General features: G+C 47.3%; 1 protein-coding gene across 8 annotated transcripts in view; it reads left to right on the top strand.

Annotated features, from left to right (window-relative positions):
- Positions 1-19,190, top strand: part of ACTR3B (actin related protein 3B) — an 80,628-nt gene that overhangs the window by 26,170 nt on the left and 35,268 nt on the right. For 3 of the 8 annotated variants that reach the window (XM_039230714.1, XM_039230715.1, XM_039230721.1), the window contains 4 exons: positions 5,797-5,921; positions 6,840-6,950; positions 16,076-16,171; positions 17,808-17,915. In XM_039230714.1, coding sequence (XP_039086645.1) covers positions 5,797-5,921; positions 6,840-6,950; positions 16,076-16,171; positions 17,808-17,915 — 440 coding nt within the window. Of the gene's footprint in view, positions 1-5,796; positions 5,922-6,643; positions 6,712-6,839; positions 6,951-10,019; positions 10,038-14,248; positions 14,677-15,179; positions 15,258-16,075; positions 16,172-17,807; positions 17,916-19,190 lie in introns of those variants that run through there. The other 5 variants (XM_039230716.1, XM_039230717.1, XM_039230718.1 and 2 more) reach the window with 5 other exon arrangements.

The raw sequence follows: 19,190 nt of genomic DNA on the forward strand, positions 1-19,190 counted from the left end.
AGTGCAAGCAGGGGAGGGGCAGAGAGAGAGGGAGACACAGAATCTGAAGCAAGCTCCAGGCTCTGAGCCATCAGCACAGAGCCTGACGCGGGGCTCCATCTCAGGGACCACGAGACCATGACCTGAGCTGAAGTCAGACCCTTAACTGACTGAGCCACCCAGGTGCCCCGTGAAGAATCAGGTTCTTTTAATCCACTCTGCCAATATCTGTCTTTTAATTGATGTATTTATCACATAATTTATTGTAATTATTGATTAGTGCTTTTTCTGTTTTTTTTTTTTATTTCTTTGTTTTGTTTTACCTAAGTTCCTGAGGTTTATTTGAGCATTTTTTTAGAATTTTATTTTGATTTATGTATTGTGTTTTTGAGTGCATGTCTTTTTTTTTTTTAATTTTTAAATGTTTATATTTTAGAGAGAGAGAGAGAGAGAAAGAACAATGGAGCACAAGTGGGGGAGGGGCAGAGAGAGAGGGAGACACAGAATCCGAAACAGGTTCCAGGCTCTGAGCTGTCAGCACAGAGCCCGATGCGAAGCTCCAACCCACAACCGTGAGATCGTGACCTGAGTTGAAGTCTGCCACTCAACCGACTGAGTCCCCCAGACGCCCCTGAGTGCATCTCTTTATGTAGCATTTAAGTGGTTGGCCTGGCTCATATATTTCCTGTACGTAACTTTTCTTAGTCTACTGGTGGCAACGCCTTACCGGTCTGAGGGAAAGGTCCTTTTAACCTTCCACATTTCTGATTGTAATTGTCTTAAGTATTTCTTCTACGTACATTGAGAAGGATATCACTTTTAATTTTTGCTATAATTTTTGCTCTGCCAAACATAATTTAGAAAAATCAAGAAGAGAAGGAAAGTAATTCTGCTTGTTTTTACTTTTTCTGTTTTCTTCCCTCCTGATGTTCCAAGATTCCTTCTTCTTTTTTGTTTTTAATTTTTTTCTTAATGTTTATTTTTGAGAGAGGGAGAGACAGAGCGCAAGGGGGGGAGGGACAGAGAGAGAGGGAGACACAGAATCTGAAGCAGGATTCAGGCTCTGAGCTGTCAGCACAGCGACCGACGTGGGACTTGAACTTGAGAACAGCAAGATCATGACCTGAGCTGGTTAGACAATAAACTGACCGAGCCACAAAGGCGCCCCCCAGGGTTCCTTCTTTTATCATTTTCTCTCTGTTCAGAGAACTTTCTTGAGCCATTTTTTAGAGTAGGTATGCTGGTGACAAATTCTGTTAGCTTTTGTTTACGAATGCCTTAATTTGCTCTGCGTTTTTGGGGTTATTTGGGCTGAATATAGAATTCTGAGTGGACAGTTGTCTCAGCACTTGAAAAATGTACCATTTCTCTCTGGGTGCCCTGATTTCTGATAAGAAACTTGTTGGAGGCTTTTAGAATTTTTTCTTCGGTCTTCAGTTTTTAGAAGTTTGGCTGTATTGTATCTTGGCATGGATTTCTTTGGGTTTATCCTGTTTGGGGTTTGTTCAGTGTTGAATCTGTAGGCTTATTTCTTTTTTAGTCAAATTTGGCAGATTTTTAGCCATTATTTCTTTGAATACTTTTTCCTTTCTCCTCTCCTTCTGGGACTTGGAATGCATGAATGTTAGCATTTTTTATTATATATCCTACATATCCCTGAGGCCCAGTTCATTTGCTTTTCAATCTGTCGTCTTTGTTGTTCAGGCTGGGTAACTTCTATTGTTATATCTTCAAGATCAGTGATTCTTTTCTCTGTCCTTTTCTGCTGTTGAGCTAATCCACCGAGATTTTTATTTCAGGTATTGTATTTTTTTAGTTCTGAAATTTCCATGCAGTTTTTGTCTCTGTCTTCTACCCTTGCTTTCACTTTGTGTTTCTTTACCAAGGCTTTTTTGTATTTTCCATTGTTTCATGTGTGTGTTGTGGATTGAGGTGTTATATGATTGCTCCTAAAATCTTGTTTAATAATTCTGTTATCTGTGTCTTCTTGGTGTGGGAATCTGTTGATTGTCTTTTCTCATTTCAGTTGAGATATTCTGGTTCTTGCTGTGGTGAGAGATTATTTTTATCGAAACCTGGAGATTTAAAACATTTTTTAAAGATGTTTATTATTTTTAAGAGAGCGAGAACACGAGGCAGAGAGAGGGAGACACAGAATCTGAAGCACGCTCTAGGCTCTGAGCTGTCAGCACAGAGCCCAACATGGAGTTCAAACTCACGAACCGTTTATTTATTTATTTATTTATGTTTTATTTATTTCTGAGAGAGAGAGAGAGAGACAGTATGAGCAGGGAATGGTCAGAGAGAGGGGGAGACACAGAATCTGAAACAGGTTCCGATGTGGGGCTTGAACCCACGAACCGTGGGATTGTGACCTGAGCAGAAGTCGGAAGCTTAACCAGCTGAGCCACCCAGACGCCCCTAAACCTGGACATTTAAGATAGTTTGAGATTCTGGATCTTCTCTAAATTTGATGGTTCAGCAGGTTATTTCTGATACAGCTCCAGCAGTGAAAGGGGGATGCCCCTTGTTCATGCCAGTTTGGGGTTGAAGTTCAAGGTCTCCTCTTGGCCTTTGTTAACACTTGGTTGGGGAGGGTTCCATGTTACTGCTCATCGTGGGTGGGAGTTCAGTCTCCCCGTTAGGCCAAGCAAGTAGCCTCCTGGCCGGGAGGGACAGGGGCGCCTTGTCACTGCTGGTGGGGGTGGACGCCTGACTTTCCACTCGGCCTCCTCTGACGAAAGCCCCGTGTGGGCGCAGAGGGACAGACGGGTCCTGCTGGGTGGGGTGGAAGTCCAGCTTCCCCACGTGGCTTACGCACCGAGGGAGAGGGGTGGTTTTCTGGAGGTGTTTGGAGTCAAGCAGGTATTGTTTCAACTGCCCTTTTTATCTTCTTTGGTTGGAGGTAGCAGGCTTTTTGGAGTCACCTTTTTTGTTTCGAGCGCCTCTGTGTTTCTGGGGTAGCCAGTATGATCTACATGAGACAAAAAGAAGACCCAGGAAACTCACAGCTGTGTTGTCCCGGGTCCTGGTCCCAGCCAGTCCGCTTGCTCTTTACCTTCCAGCCTCCGTGTTTGTTTCTTTCTTATAGAAAGTCCCGGGCTCCGGCTGCTTGGTGAGAGCCGCAGGAAGAATAGGGTCACCGTCCTTGCAGAAGCGGACGCAGAAGCCTCAACTTAATTAATATATTTGTCTGCCATAGAAGTTAAATGGTATAAGGGGACACAGTGAAAACTACCTCCTTCCCACCTACGTCCCCTCTTTCTGCTTCTGTATGTTTCCTTCCTGAGATGCTCTGCACCTTCCAGCAAATATACACAGGCATCTGCCCTCACACGGCAGCGGCAGCTCACACACACCGTTCTGCACCTCGTGTTCTCGGTGCTGCAGCTTAGTGGTCCTTCTAGATGAGTATGTGAAGCCCTGTTCGTTCTTCTTCACGGCCCCGTGGTGTCCCACTGCGTGGAGGTGCCACCTGGGTGTAACCAGGTGGGATGTTTTGCTGTTGACTCCGTGATCTGTTTATTGCCCTTCCCATCTCAGTGTCGCCTGTTACTGTGTGTGGTGGCGTGGCGGAGATGGCTGCTGCGGTGACATGGATCCTTTCTCTGTGAGGAGTCATATAAGCCGCCAGGGCTCCTCGATGGCCTTTGATAGCTCCTCTCTGAGGCACATTTCTCCGTCATGTTCATAAGGACTGTGTGGACCACGTCCTGCTTTTCATAGGCATATGCAAGAGTTTGAAGATGAGCTCTGTGCACCTTTACTCTGTTTCGTGGATTCAGTTGCTTCGTGTATAATTGGTAGTAATTGTTCAAAGAAGTATACTTTGTTTTTGTTTGTTTGTTTTGTTTTTTTCTTATTTCTCATGGGGACCAAAACATAGATCTACTATGATTTGGGGCCAGAGTACTTTGATTACCTTTTTGATAGGGATAAGATTAACTTGGTTTTCATTTAGATTTCTGAGTGTGATAAAGTCGCCTCACTAAGTTTAGCATTTTTTCCTCAAGGTGGCGTTTTTTTATCTTTCTTTTTTAAAAAATTTAATTCTTTTGAGAGAGTGCATGTGTGCAGGTGAGTGGGGGAGGGGCAGAGAGAGAGAGGAGAGAGAGAGAGAGAATTCCAGGAGAGAGAGAGAGAGAGAGAGAGAGAGAATTCCAGGCAGGCTCTGTATTAATTGTGCAGAGCCTGATGCAGGGACTCGAGCACGCAGTGTGAGATCATGACCTGAGCTGAAGTCAGATGCTTAACTGAACGAGCCGCCCAGGCGCCCCCAAGGTGATGAGTTTTCTTTTGGTTGATATATTGCCCCCAAATTCTTGGCAAACTTCCATGATGGCATGAATTGCAGAATCTTTTTGCCCTGTGTCTTCACAGCCTTTTATTTTGACTTGGCGGTTTAATTGTAAATTCATGCATTATTAAGTTTGAGCTTGCCCGGAGGGTATTACCTGTCCCTCACACTGGCACTCTGTGAGGACCCCGTGGTCTGCTGTGAGCCATCCTGCCCAGGGGCCCATTGCGCTGCATGACGACGTGTGCATCAGATGATTCTGCGTGATGTTTGTCAGTGTGCCGTTGAGCGCCGTGCTCAGTTTTCAGAGGTGGTTCTGTTCGTTTCTGTAGATTGCTTCAGGTGGTGAGGGCCCAGCTGACTCTTCCGCCCTGTGACCGGCCTCGGGGCTCTGCACGTGCTCACCGCCGCTGACCGCTTTGCATCCAGCATTTCCACGCCATACCTGCCCCTGCAGAAATCCAGTCCCCTGCATTTGCGCCACCGTTTGTAACTGGAAAGCTTTGAGTCAAAGTGTGGCAGTGGGCTGCAGTGAGAAGGAGGTGGGCAGAGCGACCTCTGCTCTGGAGCCTCCTTTTCACCCCTCGCACCTGTTACCGCAGGGCGCCTTCTCACAACAGGGTTCACGGTCACTCGCGTAGCTGTCGCGACCCTTTGTAATGAGTTGGGGGTTTCAGATACTGTGCTCTAAAAATACTTTCGTCTGTCTACTAGTCTCTTTTGGAATAAAGTTGATAAAGATGAGTTTACGGGAGCTCAGAGTGTGACCAAGGGTTAGGAGTGTAGAGGGAAAATTGTATCTTTGCGAAGCTTCCGCATTTCATTAAATATTAAATTCTGGAGTGAAGTTTTATGTGATTTTTACTACTAAGTATGTTCTCAAATGTCAAGGGTAGCCTCTTATTAAAATAATGTATTAGAAAGCCATTGGTATTTTTATAAAATATAGTTGTTTGATTATTGTACTTTTCTTTTTTGTGATGGAAATTAGCCAGCAGCCTCCTAGTTTTTTAGTGAAGTCCGTTTTTTCCCCTATAACAAGATTAAAAATATCTATTTTAGATCTGTCTGATGCAGAGTTTTATTTAAAAAAGGACTTGAGAGTGTATAGGTATTTTTCAGTTTATTCTCCTTTTTTGTGTTATATTTTTAATTTGTCTCCTATATTGTGTTTTAAAATTTGGAACCTGTTAATGCATACTCTAAGGGCATTTCATTTATAGTGGGGTTTTTCCAGGTGAAATTGAGAAATACAGTGATGTAGCTTTGGTCAGCATTAAAAGCAGATCAGCTAGGTTCCTTTGTAGCATTCTGAAAATAATACTGCAACATAAAAGTTGTTTATGTATTTTACGTACTCATTGAGAGACTTTTCTGTGAACAGCCCCACCCCGTATAAAACCCTGACATTGAAAATATACTTGTCCATACGTGGGGATTATATTATCCTTTGTTGCTCATTCAAATAAATATGAATAGTGATGGAAATATTTGTGTTTTTTTTTTTTTTTTTTTTTAAGGTATTGCCATCAGGGAGTCGGCGAAGGTAGTTGATCAAGCCCAGAGGAGGGTGTTGAGAGGAGTCGATGACCTGGACTTTTTCATAGGGGACGAGGCCATAGATAAGCCCACGTATGCCACGAAGGTGAGCGCCCCATGAGAATTTGCTGCTTTCGTGTGAAGCCCAGAGGAGCGCAGCAGAAGGAAGGATGCACAAGGGCAGGTTATCTAGAAACTGCACTTAGGAATTGTGGGATGTATTTTTATTATGTTTACAAAGAAGTTTGTTGTAATTTTCTTTTTTAAAATTATTTTTTAAAAGTTTATTTATTTTTGAGAGGGAGAGCATGCGGACACATATGTGGGGGGGAGAGAGAGAGAGAGAGAGAGAGAGAGAGAGAGAGAGAGAGAGAGAGAGAGAGAATATTCCAAGAAGGCTCCACACCATCAGCACAGAGCCTGATGCAGGGCTTGAACTCAGGAAACATGAGATCATGACTTGAGCTGAAAACAAGAGTCAGACGCTTAGCTGACTGAGCCACCCAGGCGCCCCGGTTTTGTTGTTTTTGAAGGGGGTATTTTTGATGTGAGGAATCGAGTGAATTTACAAAACTCTAGAAGGCAGAACTGACACAGGCAGTACTGGGTCACGTGTGAAAGCAGGCTCTGCTCCTGAGGAAAATTGCAGGTTAGCTAATTGACCTGTCAGATGTGGGAAGTTACAGATTGATTAAAAAGGACTAAAATTAAGTAGACATTTGTTCTAACACAAAAAACACAAAAGAAAAGCTCCAGACTGAAATGTATGGTGGATTGGCTGAGCTTTTCCATCTGTTACCCGTTGTTAACGTGGTTCCTTGTACTTAGAAGTGGGGGCTGCAGAATGGAGACGGGAGTATAGCCTCAGCTTTCTACCTACGTGCCCGTTCCCTTCGGTGAGTGCGGTCTGTCCCCGTGGGCGGCCTTCCTCTCTAACCCAGTCCGTCCTGGGCTGGTGTCGTTGGGCTCTTACTCTTACTGTTGTGACCCGAAGCCTGATGTATTTTGGTCTCTCCTGATGTAGTGGCCAATAAGACATGGAATAATCGAAGACTGGGATCTTATGGAAAGGTTCATGGAACAAGTGATTTTTAAATACCTTCGAGCTGAACCTGAGGATCATTACTTTTTAATGGTAAGTAACCGAGAGGAATATATCCTCAAAATTCCCAGCTACTTAGATTTTTAAAAAAAATTTTAAAAACTGTTTTTTTTTATGGGGGGGGGGGGGACAGAGTGTGAGTAGGAAAGGGGCAGAGAGAGAAGGAGACACAGAATCTGAAGCAGGCTCCAGGCCTGACTCTGGGCTTGAACTCACGGACCGTGAGATCATGACCTGAGCCAAAGTCAGATGCTTAACTGACTGAGCCACCCAGGCGCCCCCAACCCTGACATTTTTCTTTTCCTTTTTTTTTTTTTTTAAATGCTTGTTTATTTTTGAGAGAGAAAGAGGGGAAAGGGCAGAGACACGGAGACACAGAATCCAAAGCAGCCTTCAGGCTCTGAGCTGTCAGTACAGAGCCAGGTGCGGGGTTTGAACTCGTGAACCGTGAGATCACAACCTGTGCAGAAGTTGGATGCTTAACTGACTGAGCCACCTAGGTGTCCTCAGATTACTTAGATTGTAAACTCAAGATATTTTTCCTTGAAGAATTTTAAAGTCTTGCTAAAGCCATTTGTATGAATTGATGTGCTTTTTGGGCAAATAACAGAAGGCTCAACAAAAGTGTCTGAAATCCAAAGGGGATCATTATCTGTCAGAACAGGAAGGCCAGAGCTGGGCGGTTGCGGGGCTGATCAGCAGAGGGCGCTAGAGCGGCCTCCGCTGTCCGCTCCCCGCAGGCCCCAGGGCGGCACCACCACCTTGCGATTTATACACTCTTAGAGGTGGAAGCGCTTTGTAAGAATGAAGAGTTTCTTTCGCGGGAATGTTCCCAGCACTAGTGTCCCCTCTGTCCCTGTCTGGCCTGGTCACTAGCAGGCGGAATGAAATTACATGGATGGGTTTAGACTGAACAGATTTCTTCCCTGGGGCTGGGCAGGGCTGGGCTCTGATGGGCTGGCCCAGGGGCTGAGCAGCTAACCAGGCTCCGTCTGGGAGGCTGGAGGGGGGAAGGCGATCCGGTACCGCCCGCCACCTGTGGGCTTTGATGCCCTCCTGATGGCGCTGCAGGACTGTGGTGTTGGCTTTGTCGGAGAGGAAACCGAGCGAAGCTCCTCTTTTGCCAGGGTTTAAATCTTATAAAATAAAACTGAGCTTAGTTATGGGCCCAGATTACGGTACTTAATTGATCTTTTTCAAATAAAATAAAACATTACAGAGAAATGAGAAATGTCTCTTGATTATGGGATCTTTTCTGGTTGTTCTACTCAACATTATGTATTTCCTTCCACGAAATGTTCTTTTTAAGTTAAAATTAATTACATGTTCAAAACGGTTGCTTTATAGAGAGCAATTGCATGTAACATAAGCTGCATATTAAAACGTACATAATTTAGCTTTGGATTTTCTCCATGCAAGGATATTGTCAAGTGGTCCCAGATCCAATTATATAATTCTTTCTAATGTTAAATATGGAGTGTGCTTTAGAATTCTCTGGCTTAAAATATGTTAGCTGCAAGGCTATTGTGATCGTTAGTGGAATCTATATATTTGATATCTATTAAGGCAAGTCCTTGAAAGTGTCTGATCTCTTCTCTGGCTGCATCTTCCCAACTGGGAATTGCCACGTATGAGTGCAGTGTTTTACAGGCCACTCTGTGTTTTCTATCCTGTGTACCTAGGGTGGTTTATGTAAAATAAATGAAGCCAGGAAACTGACCGTGTGTCTGAGTGGCTCTGTCTTTATAGCCAAAACAAATCACAGGCTCCCACCTGGCACATTTGGCGTGTTTCCTTGCCTAGCACATCACGTAACTCCCTGTGGGATGGGCCGTAGGACCCGGCGCCGCGCCCGGCTGCCTCCGCCTGCTGGCTTCAGCTCTCTGCGCCGGGAAGCCCTTTCCCTCCACACAGAGCAGGCCTGTGCGGCAAATGCTACCACCAGGACACAGCCCGTGGGAAGTTTTTCCTAAAAGAATTTTTTTTTTTTCTGATTTAGCTGGCATATTTAGAGGCTGGCAAGGTAAAGCCACTTGCCAGGAAGGAATTGGGGGTGTTTTCTTTGACTATGGGAAAGCTGAAGTCCATTTGCCAAAAATGAGTATCTATAATGAATGTTAAAAAAAAAATCCAAGCTCATTAAAGATAGGAAAATATTATATCATGTACATCATGCTTCGAATTCCGCAAGTCACTTCGTTGCAGGCGGTGATTGAGAAAGTGATGAGAATAGTAGGTTCCCTTCAGGTTTTTATTTTTTTTTAATTTGTTTATTTAAAAAATTTTTTTACACTTATTTATTTTTTGAGAGACAGAGAGAGATAGAGCATGAGTGGGGAAGGGGCAGAGAGAGGGAGACACAGAATCCGAAGCAGGCTCCAGGCTCCGAGCGGTCAGCACAGAGCCCGACACGCGACTCGAACCCACAACTGTGAGATCATGACCTGAGCCGAAGTCAGACGCTCAACTCATGAAGCCACCCAGGCGCCCCTCCCTTCAGGTTTATACTCTTAATGGTCAGTTAATGGAATAGTTAAAGCAGAGTAAAGCAAGTATAGAGACTTACGGCCACGCCATAGAAGTTAACTGAAGACACTTGCTGACCTGCTACATGCGATGAGAGCTTCTTGGTGTTAGAGTCTCAGGTCTGAATTAAAGGTCCCTCGGTAGCTCACAGAATTGTTCCTTCTTCTGTGAGCAGACATCTGAACACACAGGGTGAGAATGAGCTCATTACAGCTCCTATTTTATATTTTATATTTTTTATTTTTGAGAGAGACAGACAGCATGAGCAGGGGAGGGGCAGAGAGAGAGGGAGATACAGAATCTGAAGCAGGGTCCAGGCTCTGAGCTGTCAGCACAGAACCCAATGCGGGGCTTGAACCCACAAACCGTGAGATCATGTCCTGAGCCGGAGCCAGACGCTCAGCCGACGGAGCCCCCTGGGCTCCCCTTACAGCTCCTATTTTTCAGGCAGTTTCAGAGACTCAAGTCACACGGGTCACGTGGACCCAGGAGACAGCCCGTGGGAACTGCCCTCTCTTCAGTGCCGAGTTGCCCGGAGTTCAAAGCAGAGTCCTGTGTTCTGGAGGCTTGCAGTGCTCTTGAGTGGAGAGGGAGGTATAACTTTGGGGAGGTGTGCCCGTACTTTGAAGACGAATCAGGCAGGAACAAGCCAGCAGTATGTGCTGCTCACGAAGGCCCGAGAGCGGGGAGCCGCAGCGCCCAGGGGCAGGGACCACGGATGCCCTGGCTCAGGTGGGGCGGGCGGGGAGGAGAGGAGAACCGCCCATCCTCCGCCTTTGCACGCCATTCTGGGCCCAGGCACCTTGGTGAGGGCGCGTCTCTACTCGGTCTGCTGGATGCTAATCCCCTGCAGCGCAGCCTCCCACGCACCGCGAAGGAACGTCCGGCCGGCTCTCTGGGCTCCCCGGAGACCGGTCGGGCCGGCGCGTAAACTTGGCCCTCACGCACTGTGTGTCCTGACTTGCTTCGTGCTCGCCTTCTTATTCTTGAGAGCAGGACCCGCTCTGCCCAGTACGGCGGCCGCTGGCCAGCGCGGGCCCGGCCTCCTTGGGTCCGCTGCGCTGTAGTGACCACTGGCCGTGCCCGTTCCAGCTTCCACTACTTCGTCCTGTCCTGCGCTCCCTGCCGTGAGGATTCTTGCTTTTAACCAGGCTTCTTGACCGCAGTTACAGAGGCTTCTGGGAGTGGAGCGACATTCAGTACCTGTGTTCATTTTGCTGCCTTTTTCCAGAAATAGAGACTGATTTTTATGGTACTGATTAGTTACTCATTTCTGAATCAGTACCAGATGATCTTTTACCATTGTTCTGAATAACTGTTCACGTTGCCTGAATTCGTGTGCTGTTTTAGTCACAGGCTTCAGTATTTTAAAAAAGTAAGAAAAACTCAGTACTTCCATTTTAGATACTGTTACACGTACTGGTTTGGGAGGTTTTATTTAAGTCCATCTGTGCTCGCGGCACACACCGGCGTTGGAACCATATGGAGAAGATCAGCAGGGCCCCTGTGTGAGGACGACTCGTGGGTGTGTGAGGGGTTCCGGGCCGGGAAGAAGATCAACTGCTCTCCGGAAGGAGCGACTGCGGCTACGAAGCACAGAGGAGCCGGGCGGTGGAGGAGGAGACGGACTTAGGATTGTGTCCCTCAGCCTTGCCCTCAGTGCTGAGTCAGATCCAAGAGTCAGGAGAACCTGATTACACTATAAACGTTGCCTTAAATGGAAATACTTAGAAATTAGTGTAGATTCTTCACAGATGGTGAATTGTTTGGCAACAAGTAATAAAAGTGTAAAAAGCAGTCATTTAAACAAGTTAGGGGTTTTGTCTTTCTTTGATAGAAGTAGTAGGGGGCCAGTGCCGGGTGGCGGTTCTCGGGCGTCGCTAGGGACCCCGGGGCTCTGCTGTGTCGGGTGTATGGCTTCCGTTCTAAGGATGCCTTAGGATCACAAGGTGGCCACTGCTGGTCCTGTCATCACATCTGCATTCCAGGAGAGAAGGGGTTAAGGGCAAGAGGGCGTCTACTCCTTAAGTCCTGACCTTGCAGGAAGCTTTTTGAAAAATTTTTTTAATGTTTTATTTACTTTTGAGAGAGAGATAGAGACAGTGTGAGCTGGGGAGGGTCAGAGAGAGAGGGAGGCATAGAATCTGAAACAGGCTCCAGGCTCTGAGCTAGCTGTCAGCACAGAGCCCGACGCGGGGCTCGAACCCACAAGCCGTGAGATCATGACCTGAGCTGAAGTTGGATGCTTCACCGACTGAGCTTTTCTAGAAGCCGTGCTCACCGGCTTTTGCTTCTTACTGGCCGGAGCTCAACCCCTTGGTTGTCCCTGTCCACAAGGCGAAGTCTGCGCACTGCTTTTCCTCTGGCCCGTTGCCGCATCCTGTGACTGTCAGTGCTCCGTCGGCGTGGCACAAGGCAGGACGGACGCCGGGCATGTGACTGCAGGCCTGGGGACGGTGGCGGAGCCGTGGCTGCATCCTGCCTGTGGGGAGAGCCTCACCCTCCGGCAGCCAGCAGGCGGGACAGGGCCCTGTGGCCGCGTGCTGTCCCCTCCTGTGCCGAGTGTCTGCGATGCCCCTCAGGCTCCTGCAGGCCGTGCCCCAGGGCCTCACGCCCCTGGGGCAGGTGGTCTCCCTTCCAGAACTGTGGTGTGACCGAGCACTGGGGGCAGCTCTCTGTCGTGGCGATGAATGCTGGGCGTGGTTTCACCTGATCTTTCCATTTCTGTTTCTTTTTTTTTTTTTTTTAAATGTTTTATTTATTTCTGGGAGAGAGAGAGACAGACAGCATGATCAGGAGAGGGTCAGAGAGAGAGGGAGACACAGAATCTGAAACAGGCTCCAGGCTCCGAGCTGTCAGCACAGAGCCCGACGCAGGGCTCGAACCCACGAAGCGGGAGATCATGACCTGAGCCGAAGTCGGACGCTAAACCGACTGAGACCCCAGGTGGCCCCGGAAAGAAGTCTTTAACGGAAATCAGCCACATTTACAGCGCTACCTGTGTGCTGGGCACTTGGCAGGTGTTAGCAAATTTAATCTTAACCCTTTGAGGAGGCAGGCACTTTAAAATACGTAATACGTTGCTGAGTGACTTTTCCATCCCTTACTTATGATCTGCTTTTGTGTATGACTTCGTTCTTCTTCTCCTGTGTTTCAAGATGGCTCTCTCTTGCCCATGCAGGGAATAGATTGATTCTAATTACAGTGATGGAAACCTCCTCATGGCCCTGTGTTTGAGCTTTGCATCCGTTGCTGCACGAGAGTCTAAACCAAAGCTTGCAGCTGGTCGATAGCTAGTTGTGTGTGTGTTTGACGAGGTGGTACATGCAGACGGCACAGGATCCCGGAGGCGCAGAAGGGCTCCCCGTGCTAAGTGTGTTTCCTTCTCGCGTCTTTCTGGTTCCCACACCTTCCAGGGGGAAGGGAGAGGGAACCACGTTTATCAGTTCTTCACCAGCTAATTGCTTACTTTTCCAGAGATAATTTAGTGTGCAGACATGTGGATTATACATAAACTTTTGTACAAGTGGTAACAAAATACACACCTTTTTATTAAAGAAAATAAAATATGATATGAATGATAAAAATGTAATATGAAATTTACCTTCCTAATTGTTACTTCAAATGTATAGTTCAGTAGGGTTAACTGTGTTCACATTGCTGTCAAACAGAACTCTGCTCATTGCCCCTGGAACAATTCTTGGTTTGCTAAAAAGTCTTTGTTAGAAGTTACTGACACAGATGAATATTTAAGAATGTAGATGAGGGGCACCCGGTGGCTCAGTCATTTAAGCGTCCGGCTTCGGCTCAGGTCAGGATCTTGCAGTCTGTGAGTTCGAACCCTGCATTGGGCGCTATGCTGACAGCTCAGAGCCTGGAGCCTGCTTCAGATTCTGTGTCTCCCTCGCTCTCTGCCCCTCCCCCATTCATGCTCGCTCTCTCTCTCTCTCTCAAAAATATTAAAACAAAACAAGAGAATGTAGAGGATCTGGAGACACCTTTTCCTTTTCACTAATGGTTTATCCTGGGGACAGTTTCATGGCAGCACATATGGACCTCGTGCGTTTTCATCGCGACAGGGCCTCTCCTTTGTGGGTGTGGTGTAATTCGCTTAATCATGTCCTTTACGGCGGCATTGCGGTGGCTTTTCATCTGCTGATACAGCCAGCGCTGACATTTGACGTGTCTGGAGCATCTTGCTTTTTCTAGATGGGTCTCTTGTCTCCAGAATGTAGTTTGATTTTGTTTCGTGGTCAAAAAGGCTGAGAGAATTTTTTTTTTTTAAGTGAGTGAGTTTCTCACTTGTGTTTACTGAAGATATTAGCAATAATAACTCTTATCGAGCGCATTTCACGTGCTGCTAGTGTAAGCACTTAGACTCTCTCCATCTTTTCACCTCTGTGAGGTCAGTGCTAATTTCACAGAGAGAGAAAATCACTTTTAATCCACAGTGAAGCCGAACGCTGGGATTTCACCCAATTGCTGGGACTTCAGGACCTCGGGGCTGCGCTGGTCTGGCTGCTACATAACAGGCTCGTTTGCTTTCAGATGAGCTGTTTTACACTATGTTATGCTTTCTGGTTTTAATGTGTTTTATTTATGTGTTAATTTTTTAAATCTCAGGCTTAGTGTTCTCTTTGCTTTGTAGTGAGTGTGTTTTCTTCCTAATTTGGTATTTCTTAAAACGTAATTTAGCGTAACTATAATTGTCCGTGTTTACCCTGTGCTGGTTTACAGGTGATTGACTCTTTCCTTCTGTGATTAGTGAGCAGGTTGGTACATTTCCATCTTTTCTTACATCATCTTCCTTTTGTCTACCTCCTGCTTTTGATGGGTTGTTACTGAACTTGTTCTAATGTCAACATTTATAACGTTATAGGTACCAGTGCCTCTGATACCTGATCAGTTTAAAGCCATGTGTTTGAGTCCATCATAAGAGGATATCACTGTCTTTATATTCTCTCCTTTTCCTTTATACGTCTCCTCCTTTATGACGTTTCCACTGCGTCCTGTAAGTCCCAGGAAAGAGCCGTCTTTAGTGCGGCATCCTGAATGGATGAAGTGTCCCCTGTAAGTCCGTGGCTGTACTTTGCGCATTCTTCTGTCTTCTAATAGAGCTCATCCATGAAGGGCTTCTCTAAGTTCTTGTATGTTTAAAGAGAATTTTGGTTTTGCAAGATGCTTGATCGACGGTGTGACCAGCTGTAGAATTCTTGAGTCACACCTTCCTACCGTAAGTCCCCGTGGGTCCCCGTATTAAATGGAGCCATGCTGATGGCCGGGGCTGGCCCACCTCCCGCTTGAAAAGTAGCAAGGTCTGCACCAGCTGCTGTAACAAAGGCCCACAGGCTGGGCGCCTTCCACAGCAGGCCTCTGGTTCTCACAGTTCTGGAGGCTTTAGGTCCAAGACTTAGGAGAGTCTTGTTTCTGGCGAGGGCCCTCTTCCTGGCTGTGCCCTGACGTGGCCTTTCCTCTGTGGTCACACGTGGAGGGAGAGGGAGCGCTCTCAGGTGTCTGTTCCTGCTGTTGACTTAGGGCCCAGTCCTGTGCCATTCCAGGCTCCTTGTCACCTCCCTGAGGCCCCTCCACGTGCAGTCGCTTTGGGGGTTGGGCTTCAACGTATGGGTTTTGGGGACACAGTTCAGTCTATAACAAAGGGTATCGTGGACTCTTTTTTTTTTTTTTTGCCAAAAGGCCCAGAGAATTTTTATTTATTCTTTTTTCTTCTTTTTGCAGCTTTAAATATGTGATGTATGTCCATATTTATTGGCATGGAAAAATGTTCACGACATATTGCTGAATGACCAAAAGCAGGTTTTATCTTTCTGTAATCCTCCAATTTGATAATGATGATTATTTTAAAATGGATGTTTGAATTTTTTGAGATGCCTTTCGTCTTGATTTGTATTGCTTTTGTTTCTATATTTTTCTGGGTATGTCTTTTTTCCTATTTTCTCTCTCTTTTCTCTTAGTATTTTTACACGGTCTTTTGCAGGTTTCTGTGCGCTTTTTCCTCATCTTTTGAATGTGGGCACGAGCCAGGGCTGGGGGGGCGGGGGGGGGGGTCTGGGTGAAGCCGCTTCTCCCCTGGAGCTTTCTGCCTCGCGGCTGATGGCAGAGATGCGGCTTGTGACCTGGCGTCCTGTGCCCTGTTGGGCCGTGGGCGTGGGGGGCTCCTAGGCTCACCCGCTCTGACCGACGCTCGCCTCTTCTGTTTCCCTGCGGAGGGAGGGCCCTGCATGATGCCCGGCGTCTGGAGTCCCTGCCATTCTCCTCTGGCAGCTTCGCTGGGGTTCCACTGCCCTTGGCAGCTTGCGGCAGAACTCCTCAGTTTCAGGGTGTGTTAGGTGTTACGTTGTTGGAGACGGAATTTCCTTTTCTGCAGCTTGTTCCTGCTTTCGGGGCGCTGGTAATACGAGCAGAAACGTTCTAAGAGGCCTTTGCTGTCTTAAAGCTTTTACGACTCACTGCCAGATTTCTATAGTTAATCACCGCGAATGTACGCTATCTGCAAAATTAGGGAGTTACACAGCAATCTAATTAACACACTTTTAGGTTAACGTTTTTTATGGTTCTGATGTAATTACAGGAAATTTGGGTGATCACTAAATATAGCAAATGTTTTCCTACAGACAGAACCTCCGTTGAATACGCCAGAAAATAGAGAATATCTTGCAGAAATTATGTTTGAGTCATTTAATGTACCCGGACTCTACATTGCAGTGCAGGTAAGAACAGTTATTTGTACGATTCCCAGCAGACCTTGGCTGTCTGATAGTGAAGGAAGGAATGGGGTTTCCAGAGGCTCTCTGCTGTAGGGTTGTGCTGTGTGCTTCCCCTTTCCCACTCCCACCCTACTCAAACGCTGTGAGGGACAGGCTCCACGAGTTATGTTTTTATACTTACACTGTCGATCTCGAGTTTACCAAGTTTATCTCTGTTTCATGCATTAGAATCTAATGTATTTTTCTTTGGGTGACAAGATCGAGATGTAGATGTGGTTTTCTTTTTGGCTTTTTTCACTTTTGATCATAGTAGAGGAAAGCTACTATAGAGTCTGTTAAAAAAGAAAATAAATACCTTTGGAGAGTCCCCTCTATGGATTTGGGCTCCTGTGGTTCCATGAGCTTCCAGAACTTCCCTTGAAGCTACTTGTTCACAGTGTGGGGAGTTTTGCTGTTGGTTTGTCTACGATCCTGTATAAAGGAATGGGCTGAAACTGGGGGGATATTGAGATAGGTGTTTCCCAAAATGTTTTTTGCATGAAACCTGGTCCCTTATTTTTAAGGAGAAGGAAGAGGGGTTACATAGGAAAATAATTTGGGAGAGCCTACGTGCTGCAGCCTGCACGTGGTGATTCACAGTGAGTAGCACAGTAAAGGCCCTGAGAATGCCTGAGTTGAAGACATATGTTCTTTCTGACACTTCCATGTTTATTTAACCAGAAGTCTCCTCTTCCCATATATTATTTACGTTCCATGGGTTAGGGACACACTTTGGAAAACCTGAACCACAGCCAAGTGCGTCAAGGCTGCCTGGAGGCCATTTTATATAAGATTCTCAAGCTTTTATCCCAGACCAAGGTTTTCCAGCCTCAGAGCTTTGGAACGGGCGGTTCTCTGTGGTGGGGGCCGACCTGTAGTTTGCAAGATGTTTAGCTGCTTTCTGGCCTCTGCCCACTAGAAGCAGCACCACCACCAGCCTCTCCTTCCCTGAGTGCAACAATCCAAAGTGGTTCTAAATGTTGCCAGAGTTTCGCTGGGGGCGACGTCGCCCCTGGTGAGAGCCACTGCCCTGGCCCCGCCAGATGGGCATTCCTGGGTGTGAGGCCTGGCAATCCCTGCTTATCCACAAGTGGTCTTGCTGTGGCCCATGGGAACAGTGGCCTAGAGATTAAAATCTTCTTACTCCGTGATGAAGTTCCTTTCTCATGGGCTTCCCTTTGTAAACATTTGATTTATTTTATTGGAAACTTCTGTTCAGTTTAAATGTGCAAACTTTGCTATTGTACAATTTGGAATTTGAATTTTAGGGGGAAGATGGGTGGGGGTGCTGGGAGTTACTTGGACTAAGTAGGAAAGAGGAATTTGAATTTTAGGGGGAAGGTGAGGGGCAGGGGGAGCTGGGAGTTACTTGGACTAAGCAGAAAAGAGGAATTTGAATTTTAGGGGGAAGGTGAGGGGCAGGGGGGCTGGGAGTTACTTGGACTAAGCAGGAAAGAGGAATTTGAATTTTAGGGGGAAGGTGAGGGGCAGGGGGGCTGGGAGTTCCTTGACTACGTAAGAAGGAGCTAGCTGACGAGCCTAACGGCAGGCGGCAGGAGCACCTCTCCCTGAGTGCTGACGGTTTCGGTCTCTCATCCAGGCGGTGCTGGCCTTGGCGGCGTCTTGGACATCCCGGCAGGTTGGCGAGCGCACGCTCACGGGGATCGTCATCGACAGCGGGGACGGGGTCACGCATGCCATCCCAGTGGTAAGCAGGGTGTTCGGCGCTTCCCTCTCTGTAGGCCTCCCCTGACTTCCAGGGAAGGGAGGGAATGAAAGAAAAACCCCTTCTGTAATTAAAATACCACTTTAAGGGTCAGGGCTGTACCTAGGAAAGTAGCAGGAGTTTTTACCCCCTGGTCAATGAGAAAGGATGGCGCCCCAGCTGTGGCATCGGGGCTTTTAGGTCGGCAGTGGCGGATCTCCGCAGTAGGGGTGTCGGCTGCGGCAGGTCTCCGTGGCAGGCGTGTGCCACCAGTGGGGTTCTCCTGGCCCACGTGCGGCTGCTGGATTCTAGACTGTAGGCCTGGCGCGTGGTCCCGGAGGGGTTATCGCTGCTCTGTGACAGGACCGTGTGCTTTTGAGCAGCACATGCTTTAGAGGAGTGACTTCCTGTCCTTAAGCGTGTTCGTGAGCGAACAGGAGAGAGACTACGTTTTGACTCCAGATGCTGTGTGATGTCACTTTTTGGTTTTAATTTTCAAAACATAGAGAACTAATTCCTAATTCAGGCTTCAAGAGACACCTGCAGTCAGGACGAAGAAAAGCCAAATTCGCCCTGTGCTGGGTCCCTGGGCCCCTGCAGGGTAGGGGTGGGGGAGCTGGGGCCCCTGCCGGGTAGGGGTGGGGGAGCTGGGCCCCCTGCCGGGTAGGGGTGGGGGAGCTGGGGCCCCTGCCGGGTAGGGGTGGGGGAGCTGGGGCCCCTGCCGGGTAGGGGTGGGGGAGCTGGGGCCGGGTGGCTGGTCCTGTGCCGGGCGCCCTCTGGCCGGTCTCCGCACACTCAGCCCTCTTGTGGGTCCCCGAGAGGCGTTGGTGCCACCTGGAGCGTGACGCTGACTGGGCGTCACTCTGAGGCTTCGCCCTCCAGGTGAGTGGGGACCGAGCGGTGCCCGGCCCGGCCCACGTCTCAGGCGAGGAGAAGAAAATAGACTCCATGCGGTGTGCAGGCCACAGAGAAAGTGGTCGTGAAAGTTTTTATCTCTTTTTATCCATTTTTTTCTGATTATAAAAATTACATTTGTTGTCCAAGTTGTACTAAATTTGTATGAAACAGAGAAATGTGGAGAAGAAAGCAGCATGGCCCATAAACAGGCCCCGAGAACCACATTTTGCTTTTGTTTGGGGAGCTTCCTGTGCCCCTTTTCTCAGGTGCGCACGTATGCACGCTTTAAGCAAAACTGGAATATTCTATGCCTGGTTTTGTATTCTTTTTTTTTTTTTTTTTTTTTTTAATGTTTTTTATTTATTTCTAGGAGAGAGAGAG

Source organism: Hyaena hyaena, unplaced genomic scaffold (assembly GCF_003009895.1).
Source record: "Hyaena hyaena isolate Hyena2069 unplaced genomic scaffold, ASM300989v1 scaffold_50, whole genome shotgun sequence".
NCBI classification, from domain to species: domain Eukaryota; kingdom Metazoa; phylum Chordata; class Mammalia; order Carnivora; family Hyaenidae; genus Hyaena; species Hyaena hyaena.